This window comes from Neurospora crassa, linkage group V (assembly GCF_000182925.2).
Source record: "Neurospora crassa OR74A linkage group V, whole genome shotgun sequence".
NCBI classification, from domain to species: domain Eukaryota; kingdom Fungi; phylum Ascomycota; class Sordariomycetes; order Sordariales; family Sordariaceae; genus Neurospora; species Neurospora crassa.
Genome location: NC_026505.1, coordinates 2822973 through 2835916, shown reverse-complemented (window position 1 = coordinate 2835916; position 12944 = coordinate 2822973). Strand labels below are relative to the sequence as shown.

At 50.7% G+C, this 12944-nt stretch overlaps 5 protein-coding genes across 5 annotated transcripts; 3 read left to right on the top strand and 2 right to left on the bottom strand.

The window, feature by feature from the left end:
• Positions 1-787: 787 nt before the first annotated feature.
• Positions 788-2557, bottom strand: NCU01073 (hypothetical protein). The gene has a single exon (XM_956592.2). The coding sequence runs from the start codon at positions 2345-2347 to the stop codon at positions 1946-1948; it is 402 nt and encodes a 133-aa protein (XP_961685.1). The 5' UTR covers positions 2348-2557; the 3' UTR covers positions 788-1945.
• Positions 2558-3570: 1013 nt separating this feature from the next.
• On the top strand, positions 3571-4938 carry NCU01072 (class II aldolase/adducin domain-containing protein). The gene is made up of 2 exons (XM_956591.2): positions 3571-4131; positions 4201-4938. Exons 1-2 carry the CDS (start codon positions 3694-3696, stop codon positions 4756-4758), a joined length of 996 nt encoding a protein of 331 aa, XP_961684.1. The 5' UTR covers positions 3571-3693; the 3' UTR covers positions 4759-4938.
• A 1145-nt stretch (positions 4939-6083) lies between these two features.
• NCU01071 (hypothetical protein) lies at positions 6084-7557 on the top strand (the record flags this gene model as incomplete). Its single annotated transcript, XM_956590.2, has 2 exons — positions 6084-6095; positions 6403-7557. 2 exons carry the CDS (start codon positions 6084-6086, stop codon positions 7555-7557), a joined length of 1167 nt encoding a protein of 388 aa, XP_961683.2.
• Positions 7558-7818: 261 nt separating this feature from the next.
• On the bottom strand, positions 7819-9047 carry NCU01070 (hypothetical protein). The gene is made up of 2 exons (XM_956589.2): positions 8813-9047; positions 7819-8585 (listed from the first exon to the last, which is right to left on the bottom strand). The coding sequence occupies exon 2, from the start codon at positions 8505-8507 to the stop codon at positions 7908-7910; it is 600 nt and encodes a 199-aa protein (XP_961682.2). The 5' UTR covers positions 8508-8585; positions 8813-9047; the 3' UTR covers positions 7819-7907.
• A 221-nt stretch (positions 9048-9268) lies between these two features.
• amph-1 (amphiphysin-like-1) lies at positions 9269-11599 on the top strand. The gene is made up of 5 exons (XM_956588.2): positions 9269-9573; positions 9656-9752; positions 9824-9897; positions 9967-10173; positions 10320-11599. Exons 1-5 carry the CDS (start codon positions 9561-9563, stop codon positions 10712-10714), a joined length of 786 nt encoding a protein of 261 aa, XP_961681.2. The 5' UTR covers positions 9269-9560; the 3' UTR covers positions 10715-11599.
• The last annotated feature ends 1345 nt before the right edge of the window (positions 11600-12944 follow it).

Here is a 12944-nt window from a genome sequence, read left to right as displayed (position 1 = left end):
GTCTTGGGAGACTTTGTGATCCCCGGAGTTAAGTACCTGATCTGGAAGGCATCGTGGTGTACGTCCAAGTTAGTGAGGTTTGTGGACCCGCATCATCTCACGTTAAGGTAAGAAGAATCGCGGGGTAATGTAGCTCGAAACGGAAGTAGCCAAGTCTAAGGTGTAGAAAAAAGGCGGGGATCCATAAGGCCGCGTGTGATGGTATCTCAGTACGAGGAGCTGTTGTGTAGCGGCACTAAGCCAGTGCCCTGAGCACATAGGCAACGACACAAAGAACCGCTTCTACTTACAACAGAGATGCTTTGTGGATCATGCTAAGATTATAAGCCAATCCAGTGTTCAAGATGCTTCATATAGTCGCTAAGCGCGGGCTAGAAACATCCGCATCAGATGTAGCCTTCCTCGAAAGAGCATCGTTATGATTAAGCAGTTGCGGTACGTTCATGGCGCAAAACCCATGTTCCAGCAGCAAGGTTTACCACTGAGTGACGACTGGTGGTGAGTCCCGTGCTGTAGACTACAGAGAAAGATGGAACCTTCGAGCTATACAGTTTGAAATAGCCACAGAACGATTGAGGACCCATGGCCCAGGAGAGATCAGTACTTGGCTAGAAGGTATCGGGAGTAGAACCTTAGAAAGAAGCTAGAGGAAAATACGAAATCCACAGCGTTAAACCATCTCATCCATCAAGGGACTTGATTGGATGCGCCTGACAACGCAAAAGATCTCGACATTGCAAAATGACCAAACGTTGGAGAATGCTACCAGATGCATGGAGTAAACGGGCAAGGTTAATAGAGTGTTCAACGGTAAACCCTGCGCTTACGTGGGAAACTGAGAGAGGCCATCTCGATGCAGTGATTTGGGGTTGCGGATGCTGCATTTCGGTTCCTTTACCCAACCAATGCAATGGGAAGATGCCTCAGCCTTTACCCCTGCTCATCCCATAGTCTCACCCATCTTCCATTGCCACCATGTGCATCTGGCTGATCTGCTCTTGATGTGAGGTATTGCAAAGGAGAGATCCCGAGCGGCGGCTAGTGCCAGCCTTGAGAAGCCTGTCTGGGGGATGGATTCTCATCAGAATTCCGGAATAACTTCGTCCATAATCGGAAGTTTAAGCGACGGCGGGAGTAAGAGATGGTCATGGGGCTGGGGCAGCTTTTCGATCAAGAAACAGTGTAAATGGAACAGAGAACCCCTTCCAACCTTGTGCCAGAGAGACTCTTGGTTTCGCGCGAGATTCTATTCCATTCTTGGTATAAGTTGATCTAGATGCAAAGACTTTGTTGACGCCCCGTATAGATCGGTAGAGTTCTGCCAAGTCTCATTCAAGATGGATTTAACTTGCTGCTATTTTGGCCAATTACTTGGTTGGCTGGGTTGCATGCCCTGTTGAAGTGCCAGCAGACAGATCCTTCACCAGGTATAATTGGCAGTACAACGTGGGGGACATACCCGACTCGAGTCTTCGTGGTAAAAGAAGACAAACCTCTGTTGGATATGTGGGCAAAAGCCATGGCGTAACTGCCTCATTGCTGCTCGTCAAACGCAAGATGTCGGGCTTCACGCTGGGGAGGATGAACAAGGGGTAACAAAGTCCATGCGTAACGACGCTAATGACAGGTAAGTCTGTGATGGCGATATTGATGGTGATGACTGCGACGTTTCTCCGCGCCCTTGAACCGTCTTCTTTCAACATAAAGGTGATAGCGGTGTAGTGGTGAAGATTGAGAGGCGGTAGATGATGCAGTTGAGATGACAATGCGTTCGAGATGCGCTTGATCTAAGCGCTTCGTTTCGAATGCCTTCTTGGGGCAGCAAGCCGAGTTTAGACGGACCATTACAATGTTGTGGTACCCATCTGGGGCGGAACATCGCTGTATATAGCGTGGCTGCATGAGGCTCGAAATGAACGTAGCGACCTCGACACGTTGTGTTGCATCATTTGGCATCAGTGGCGGTGTGGGACTGAGGACCGTCACATTGCTTCTTGAATTCAGTGGCAGTGTTGCTGTGAGCCTTCCACCAAGCGGGAAGGTATTTGTACCAAAGATAGGTCTCGAGGGTGCCCATGGTGATGAAGAAGATCATGATGTACTTGTTCCATTTGTTGCTGATTCCAAGATGCTCGAAGCTGAAGGCGGCGTAGGGGATCTTTGACTTCGCTCCCGAGTTTTGTACGAGACCCGAGCGTGCGGTCTGACAGGAAAACGATCGAGAAGCATGCTGCGCTTTTGTCGTACTTGTCCTCACTGCTGTTGCGGCGCCGAGGAACAGTGGTCGAGGGCAGACGGTAGGAGCCCGTAAAGGGGGGGCGAAACGAGCTGGCGATGTAGGGCGCATAGTGACAACCGTAAGCAAGGTCGAAATAGTCACTCCGATCGATTACGATGAGCCAATAACAGGTATTCGCCGTAGATGCTGGGGACGTGGTAATTCGTAGAATCCTGACAGAGAAGGATTTCGTTGATGGAAGATGATTAGGCTGAAATAGCGAGGAGGAGATAGACGCCCTCAGCCTGCAGAGTTCTCGTTAGCCCTAGGCGCCTTCCTAAGCGGCCCGAACCGACAGTGTATTTCAATTACGTAACACTCACTCCTTGGAGGGAAATGGGGGTCTGAAAACAGGTCCCAGTAAGTATCCAGTAAGGTTTTCGAGGATGCAGCAATCTTTTTTGCACGCGACGTTCGTATGGGGGTCGGGCGCAAAAAAGGCTACTGGAAAGCCCAAAATAGCTGTTTTCGACAAAAAAGTCTAAAGAGAGCTTTAGAACTTTTTATATAAATAGGGGAAAATTAAGAAAAAAAACGCTACATTGGACCAGAAACGAGGTACATTTTAGCCAAATAATTACTTTGAGATATGGATATTAACAACACTACCAACCTTCAGTATTAGCCGTCATCATTTGACCAAAATTATTAGAAAAATCTAATAGTTCGATTTATTTTCTTTCGGTGTTGGCTTAGAAGGATTTGGCTTTTTGAAATAATGAGTATCAAAAATTATTTAAAAAGACGAAAACCTCTGTTTCAAGTCATAGGCTTTTCCCCTTCCGACCCCCATACGAAGGTTGTAAAGCCAATAGTCTTTCCCGGGTCTGTTTTCAGACCCCCATTTCCCTGTAAGGCTGCTCACCAGCCAGCAGGGTTCTCGCCCCAAAGGTCCCTAAACTTCAGCACTCAACGCCCCGGGCCTCAGCTAGCTTCCTTCCACTTGTACTTCCAGGTTGCACCCGAACATCGAGCTCACCTCCTTACAGGTATCCACATTCATGGCTGTCTGATACTTCAATTACCTGATGGTTTTTTTTTTTTTTGATTGACGAATATCGTATCCGGTGTAGCAGAGTATCAGTCCTGCACTGTCCCCGGCTATCAAGGATAAAAGACAGGTCACCCCCACGGAGGCACATTGTTCGCCAATCTGAGCTCGTAGGTAGTGTAGGCTACTGTGTAAGCTGGTGAATCCTGCAGGTGACATACTGCGTATGTACGCATGTGGGGCAGCAAAGGAAGTGTTAAGCGACGATGACAGTGTCCGTTGCAAGGACAACCTAAGCCATCAGTTTTGTTTCTGCTTTATACCAGGACCCCAGTGGTTACCTTGGACTTCGTTCCCATTCCAATCCTGGCTCTCGCAAATACAGCGTGTCACAAACCAGCTTCTTGCTTGATTCGCTTACGAAATGGCATCTTCATATACTATGCTCGAAGAGGTGAAAAGTCCCATTCTCGCTCCGCAGCCGGCCGCCATCAAGGCCGCCGGGATCTTCATCCCCCATCCATCTCAGGCGACGGCACCCCGTTCCGAGCCAGACGAACCAGCGGTACTGGAGTGCCAGCTCCATGAACTCAGCATGGGTCCCAACCCGTTGACGGGTATCCCGACCTTCCCCAACCAGCAAGCACACCGTGAACACATCCTCCTGCACATGGCCGCTGTGTTCCGCAATTGGGCGCGCATGGGATACACCGAGGGCATCTCCGGTCACATCAGCGTCCGTGACCCGGAGTACCCCGATTGCATCTGGATGAATCCGATCGGGAAACATTTCGGGCTGATGAATGCCAGCGATATGGTTTGCTTGGAGATTGATACCGGGAAGATTGTTGGAGGGAATCGGGTACGCCGCTGAGACAACCTAGTTGTTTGCGAGTCTGCCCTATCCATCGCTGTCTAACTTCTTCGCCAGACCCGCCCCGTAAACGCACCCGGCTACCACATCCACTCGCAAATCCACAAAGCCCGCCCAGACGTCCACTCCATCTGTCACGCCCACACCATCGCCGGCCGCGCATGGTCCGCCTTTGGCAAGCCTCTTGACATGCTGCACCAGGATATCTGTGACCTGTACAACTCTATCGCCGTTGACTCTTCCTACGGCGGCATCGTCACCGCAGCTGAGGAGGGGCAGCGCATCGCCTCTGTCTTGGGCAAACACTCCAAGGCCGCTATATTGTTGAACCACGGGCTGTTGACCGTCGGATCAACGGTCGATGAGGCTAGTTTTCTGTTTGGATTGCTCGATAGGAGCTGTGAGATTCAGCTTCGCGTGGAGGCTGCTTGTGCGGGGAATCCCGAGCTGAAGAAGAAGTTTGTTCCGGACGAGATGGCCTTGTTCAACTTTCGCATGGCGGGGGAGAAGAATTGGCTTTATGCGGAGGCGCAGCCGGATATCGAGTATGAAATTGAGATGGCGGGCGAGAAGATCAAGCAAGGGTTGGGGAAAATGAAGGTTGATCAGAAGTGAAGCAGCAAGCTGGGTGCGGAACTCGGTAAATTTATGGGTGAGTTATAGCCCTACATTGATGGTATAGATATGGACTCTGCAGGTTCCTTCGAAGTATATAAAACTTTGCCTCGAATGTTCGAAAGCTGGATGTCTGGGAGGTGTGCGGAGCCGACGAATATGTGCTATCCGGATTACCACACTAACAGCTACGCGTGCAAAATGAGAGCCCTAAAGTTAGCGCCCCATCACTAACAGCCCCCCATATCAGTTTGAGGGAGTCGCTGTTTCTCCAGAGTTACTTTACTGTCAAAGAGAAAGTCGAACTGACAAATAAGGATAACACTAATGTAGTTGATCCAACCCGTCACCTTTCTAGACCAATTTATCCTTTTCATGTCCTCTAAGCAGACATCGAAGAGAAAAGAAGCAGGAACGTCCACTTATCAGAGCCACGGCGAACTGTCTTACATGAGCGTAGTTTTTCTTCAATGGGAATGGAAGAGCAACAGTAAATTTACCGTGAATCATTTGCCTTGAGAGTGATTTGACTTCAAACCTTGCGTGGTGATCCGTCACCGGCGCTCGGCCCATAGAATCTGACGATACTCGACAGTAAGCCATCGGGCTGAGGCTGCTAGCCCCTGGACACTTGTAGGATATGTCCGTAAGCTACTCGGTTATCTTCGAGGTGTTGAATGACCGTTTAAATGTGATAAGCACCTTCTCTTGTTTGGGAAACCTCAAATCGTTCAATCAGTTCTTTGATCCTTCATGATTCTCAAATCACCGTTGAATGATCCTCAAAACGTGATGTCCAGCAGGGCCTAAATTCATAAATGAGGCATACTGGCGTCCAACTTACCAACTACCGGTAGAAATCCTAAAGTCGCAGCATTCGTGACTGTTCGGACTCAGAAGTCGAATCCTTGCCATTATATGCAGCACAAGTTCCATCCTTCGTACACCGCCCCGACATACTAGCTGTCTGACTTAAACCCCAGGTTGTCTTACCACTCGTGGAGAGGAGTAGTACAAAAGAATTAATTCTCAGGAATAGTGGTGTTCCATTTACCGAATACACCACATGAAAGGTCAAAGAAGGAAATAGGTCAGGGGCATGGCTGCATGAGACTACAAGTCTGAGCACTCCGATCCGGCACGTGGTGAGGCCCAACCAACACCGGGCCCTAAGATGAGGCTATTGTGAGATACTCTGAGTAGACCCGAGGATAGCCTCGCTTTCCTGTCTACTTTGAGCGCCCCCCGCTATGAATATCCTTTCTCATGCCTCGACAACGTGCTCGGACACTCAGAAAATAGTTTATATGGCGTCATCGTCAAGGATGACTCGCACAGTAAGACTTGAAGCCTGACCAAGACTTCGGCTTGTAGTCGTATAATGGCATTTGAGTAGTTGACGCATCACGAGATCCGTCACAGTAATCCATAGAGAGGTAGAGGTATTCCGGTCTCCGGCTGCCGCTGAGGTGAAGACTTTTGTCGCCGACGTCGTCAAGTCATCGGGCAATGAGCTTTGTACATATCTACCCATCACGCTACCTCGAGTTTTCCAAATCAAGCCGGCAGTCTTCACCATCTTTTCCAGCCAGCGTCGGAACATTTCAGTTATTCATCATGTTGACCTCAAGAGTCGTGAAACAGCTCCCCAGAGCCAGCACCAGATCTCTCCGCCCCATCTCAGCCGCCATCACCCGCCTCCAACCCCATAGACTCTACCATGAAACCCCCCACTCTCGAGCCTCTGTCGAAACCGCTCGATCCCTCAACCCAACCGACCCCTTCGCCAGCCTTCCTCCAGCCTGGTCGGGGCCACCCACCACCAATTTGAAGGGCATCCGTCCCCGGTTGGACGTGACCAAACGTGTCTTCAACCCCTCCTATTACACCGCGATTGCCGAAATCATGAAGCTCCGCTCCAAATACATCACCAACCGCTCCATCTTTGTCGAAGGTTCCGACATGGTCCCCCTCCTCCTTGGCCTCGGCGCCACTCGGGCCGACTTGGACGCCCTCCAGCGCGTCTCTAACAACCTCTACTCTGACCCGACCTTACCCTTCCGGCGCTCGCGCAACGGCCGTTTCTGCTTCGACTTCTCCACTCGTTCCGTGCGACGGCTCGAGTTCCAACCCTTTGCGTTGTCGGTTGAAGAGGACTTCAAGCGGCATGATTCGGGGCAGATCCGCGTTTTCGATGAAGTCCAAGACGAGCTGCAGCTCAACACTGCTTTCCAGGCCTTGCTAGTCTTCAAGGGGATGATCTGCCATGGAGTACAGACCACCCATCGGCCGCGACTGGATTACTCGTCCGATAAGTGGGTGTGCACGCTCTTTAACCTGCGCACCGTCACCACCCCCTCCATCCTGGGCGAGCCGGCGCTGGAGGGCGTGCATACCGATGGGGTGGATCACACCATGACCACGTACCTTGGATCGAAGAATATGGATCTGGCGGCTAACAGCGCGGTGACGTTCATGCATGATATGAACGAGGAGACGGGGGCCAAGTATACGGAAATCAAACCGCAGAACTTGAGGAGTAGAGTGCAGCATAGACACTTTTTGGATACGCTGTTGTTGGTGGATACGGAGAATAAACACTCGTTGAGTCCCGTGTTGCCGTTGGATGAGACGAAGGAGGCGACGAGGGATATGCTGATTTTCTTTACGAGACGGCCGGTGAAGAAGGGGGATGGGGGACATATATCGGAAAACATTGATTCGTTTAGGCCGCATGAGGAGTTGCCGATGGAGGTGCCGCTTTTCTTACCGGGGGCGATTTACGGGAAGGACGAGTAGGGTATTTGAGGTGAGGTTGAATGGTGGTGGGAATACTGTCGGTATCGGGAACAAAAGCATTGGGCTTGACTGGCTTTGAGTTGAAGAGGGTTCGCATGTTTTTTTTCTTGTTACTGGAGAGTGTGGATGTTAGTACATCTGGTGAGACAGATAGGATATGTTGTCTCATTAGTCGAATTGTTCACGGTGTGCATTACGCGGCAGATGCTTTTCATTTGACGGAAGTCAGCAATTATATCAGTGCTCACTGGAAAAGACGATGGTGGAAAACGGGGTATCATAGTTTATCTCAACTCATTGGCGCAACACCGGCCCAGCTCTCTCGTACTTGCTCTCCACTGTCCACAACTTCATTTGTTCCATTTTATCTCCAACTTGCCAAGTGCCTCCCACAGCCCGCTTCCCCCCTTATCTTGCAATATCCCCTTGGCGTGCCTTGGGATCTTGCTGAGGACAAAGTCGGACACAGTGGTCCTGTCCCTATCATCCGGCCGACCAATGCCTATTGACACGCGCGCCCACTTAGCATCGGGTATCGGCGGCAAACTGGCCAGCACGCTCTTGATGCCGTTGTGGCCTCTATGGCTAGCCTTCCACTGTCGAACCTTGACGACACCCAACTCTTCCTCCAGGTCATCGTGGACCAGCACCAGTCCAACTTCTTCGGGGCTTAGGCCATGGTCGACCAGGTAATCCTTGTACGCCCGAGCGAGCCACGGCCCGGTGATGTTCATGAGCGTAGGGCTTTGTAAAAGAGTGTACTTTGATCCGGCGGAAGCACGGACGGCTTTCTTTCCATAGCGTTCCGAGGTGAAAGACGGCTGTCCGAGGTCTTCAGGAAGCTTTTTCTGAAAGGATTCGAGCACCAGATGGCCGGCTGAGTGAAAAGTATCGCGGTACTCTCCCGGGTTGCCAAGACTGACGACGAGAAAACGTCTGAGAGATGCCATGTTCTCAGCGTAAATTTCGGAGTTGGCGGATTCTTCTTTTGAGGCTGTGTTTGAGGGTTGCTGTCGGATGGTTTTCTTCTGGGCCATTTCACCGTCTTAGTGCCGTGCTTGGTAACTGATTTGTTTTGTATCAATTGGTGATGCCAGTTGGCTGTTCAGAAACAGGTTTTGGTTCGGGCCAAGTGTATGGGCAAGATTGATAATTGCAAGCCAAGCTCAAAGGAAGGAAGGAAAATGAATGAGAGACAGAAGCTCAACCCGGGACGTACGCCCTTTTACTCTCTTTCATGCGAAGCTTTACATACCTACACTGAACCTACGCCGGGATGAGTCAACGGCAAAGATTACCTGCCGCGATGTCCGGTATCACAGCTTCAGCACTGTCCCTTCTTAGCAGCAGCAATGTGTCTCGACCAGCTGCTGTGAGAAACCTGACATGAGTTGACGATCCGATGTCTACACTAATGGCCCAGGCCTCCGGGACGGGTATGGAGACAGATCCGATCGATGGAGATCATTCTGGGAAAATGGAAGCCGTCGAACTTCGTTTTTGCACCTGTCACGGTCTGCTCGCGGCCCGGTGGGATTTTGTAGCCAAGGCATTTGTGGCTTGGCAGGTCGACCCCGCTGACGTCGTCCAAGATTATGCCCAATCACATTCCAAGGAACGTGTCATCCTGGCAGGCAGCGGTAAGCACAGCCACATCCCACGTCGTCACCCCTTTCGTTCGTCTATGTCCGGGCATCGCAACTGGCAAGGATCTCGCAACAACTGCTCTCCAAGCTTGCCAAACATCGCCAATCTGCTCTAAACGTCAACAACACCGACATCGACTTATTCTCCGAGCCACGTATCCGGCCAACATACCAACTGACTTAATAACATCCTAATCCTATCGAGCGACGAATTAATCTGCGACAAATCATCATCCAGGCGATAACCTACCGAATATTTATGGCGATTGAACGGAACTATTAATCAGTCGATCCCCCGCATATACACACACGAGTCACCGACGTCAGACACCGAGCGACGAGAATAACTCAGCCATCATGTCGTGGGCCGGTACGCACAAATCCCACCATAGCCTATATCCCCTAATGCGACAAAGCTAACGGGTTCCGCCTCTTCCGTTTGTGTCTTACAGGCTTCAAGAAAAATGTCAACCGGGCAACGACCCAGGTGATGATGAAGACGGGTCATGTCGAGAAGACCAACGATCGCGACTATGAGGTTGAGGAGAGGTATGATTGTTTTCGGTTTAGATACGACATGGGAAGGAGAGGGACTTGGGCTAAGCGTCTTTGACATGCAGACGATTCAAGACTATGGAGGCGGCATCCCTACGACTACAAAAAGAGGCCAAGGGTTATCTTGATTCACTACGAGGTATGATAGACACCCACCCGTCGCTTTGGCAGACGAGTCATGTGAGCTAACGTCAATGTCCCGGGACAGCAATGACGGCCTCACAGATGCGCATCGCCGAAACTATTGACGCTTTCTACGGTGAAGCTGGTGCTAAAGACGGAGTCAGCAAGAGTTACAAGCAAGCAGTGGAAGACTTGGACGCCGAAACGATCAAGGCCTTGGACGGACCATATCGAACAACAGTCCTAGATCCCATTACCCGATTTTGTGCCTATTTCCCCGACGTTAACGAATGTAGGTCTTGGCCGTCTCCACCTCTTCATCTCCCTGGCAATCAGTTGATTGCTCTTCCGCTCCCGAAACATATTCCTCCCTTTTTCTTTGTCGACAACGCCCTGCTGTCCGTACATAAACTGACCGCCATGAACTCAAAAAAACAGGCATCAAGAAGCGCGGCCACAAACTCCTCGACTACGACGCCCTCCGCGCCAAAGTCAAGAAACTGGTCGAGAAGCCCGACAAGGATGTGACGAAGCTCCCACGCGCCGAGAAGGAAATGGAGATGGCCAAAGCAGCCTACGAGCAGCTCAATGAGCAGTTGTGTACCGAGCTACCGCAGCTTATCGACCTCCGCGTCCCTTACCTCGACCCATCGTTCGAGGCTCTTGTCAAGATTCAGCTCCGATTCTGCGCCGAAGCCTACAGCCGCATGGCTCAAGTACAGCAATACCTCGATCCAGACACGCGGGAGCAGTACGCCCAGGGTCAGCTAGATACCAGGGTCGAGCAAGTGTTGCAGGAGATCCGGGAACTGAGTATCAGCGGAACTGTTTAAATTACAGGGCGCAGCGAAGATGCGAAAAGGGACGGGACGACATAATAGTACGTGTTGCGCGGATTGGTTCTCAAGTGTAATAGGTTGGAACTGGGGAATTAGGGAGAATCGAGGAACAGAGGGAAGAACATCACCATCAACCACTCATGACGACATATACCTCGTTATTCCTCCCTTATTTATCTTTTTTCCTTCGTTATTGCTCAATACGGCGTAAAAGGTATGAGGGATATGGGTTTAGACCTTGTTTACTACGAATGAGAAGAGACAGAAAGGTTACAGGCACCACACACACTTTCAGGAACATTGCGTCGCTTCAACGGTTCTGATGTGCCCCGCAATGCAACATCCATCACAGCCCAAACTTTATGCGGTCACTGAGCGTTGGATCTTGTCTCACTGAGCGAAAGTTGTGTTTTCCAGAGCAGTTCTTTATTCAAAGTATACAGCAAAGAATTGATTGCATCCGGGAGCATCCAAAATCCCCAAGATACGGATCGTGTAAGACGACTTTGGGATCCGAGTCATGGCAAGAGCGGTGTAAAGCCGGTGTAAGTCTCATTCGTTGGTCCTGTCGGTCCGGTTGGCTCGGAAAACCTCTAGCTTGGCAGGTAGTTCAAGTTTGCAAGGCGACCTGGACTAGTGTACGAACGGTGGAAAAAGAAAGGATGAACGGCAATGACGGAATTGAGTCTAGTTTGCAATGGTGCAACGAATATAAACATTTCGAAGGTGTTGAAACGAGGTCCGTGAGTAAGCTTAGCTTGTCGATACGGAGGACACGGTTCGCCTCGTGCGTAGTGTACTGTTTCCAGATACTGGGTCCGGGGTCCAGAATAGTACTATCCCAGTGGAAAGGACGCGCGGCTCCGCAATGCTCATGCAATGGAAGATTGGAAGGACAACGAACCTTGAGGGAAAGCTTGCAAGGCCTGGTGGTGTGCAGAAAGTTCCCCCTGGTGTCCTGAAACGAGAGGGACCCGGTGTTATGGGCTGTGCTTGAAAAGATGTACAGGAGAGATGTGAAAGTTGCCGGTGTAGCGAGGGGTTACCATTGAACTGATACGCTGTCGAAGAGGAAGCCGCGAGGTTTTGACGAGCGAATGGTGAATCTCGCTTGGGATCAATAAGATATCAGCATTAAGTTTTTTTTACCTTGATCCAGTCGAGGACTTATGTATAGCAGTCGATAAATGGTCATCTTTCGACGCGCGCATTTGCTGTGGTGGAAGGAAGATGACGGTTGGAAATGTCCAGCCAAATGTCTGGACTCCAGTACTATCTCTAGTGTACCTTCTTCCATCTGCCACTGGCAATTTGTGGTCGTCGGTCGATGAATGGATCATGGTCATCACTCCCTCGCCCATCAACCATGCGCCACGGCCCCTCCTGAGAGCGAGCTTTAACCCCTGAGCGACCGCGATTGGCGACCCCGATCTTAGGGCTGAAACAACCTCAAAGAGAGGTCTCCACCAACTAAACTCTAACCTACAGGGGTTTATTCGTCGCCGGCTTCTTCTCTTTTGCTGGAACGGTTTAAAAACTGCCGCCCAGCCTGCCTATATCCGGTTTGGGCGATTTGGTCTGCAGCGGTTAAGTTATCGTCAGTCTTTTCAATAACGGTTCGATGACGGGCGGTCTCCGATGTGTACAACTCCATGGAGGCGGACCTGGCTCCTCGGTCGTGTTCCACAGCATTGATATACATTGCCGCCGGCGCAAAAAGAGAGAATTGCGTAAATGGGAGGTTGATCCTTGCAACCAGTGGCTTCTGGTATCAAGTCCAGATGCTTCTGGCGTGTCTGGGCGACGGCGATTGCGGGATTTGTATGTCGACTTCTTTAGACTAGTAGATCAAATTATTGGCCTGTGGTCCCCAATGTTATCCTCAACGGACTTCGCTACATTCAGGCTATACCATTTTCTCAGGCCAGTGTGGTGTGGTGGGTGGCTTGCAGTCATGGCGGCTAGAACACCGTGATGGTGTTGGTCCTTTGCTATCTGGCTCTCTGGTAAAAGGAAAGGGCTTCGTTGTTGGCATATTGTTATCCGACGGCCTGCATGCATACCTTGTACATATGTGCAGTGGGCGCACTTGCTGGATCGGAATCGGGTTGGTTGCCACTGCGGCGGATGAGCTGGCGGTTGACAACATTGCTTGCTCATAGCCAAAGCGTTCGTGATAATGTTCGACTTTTCGGATGAAGATTGGACCTGTTTGACATACATT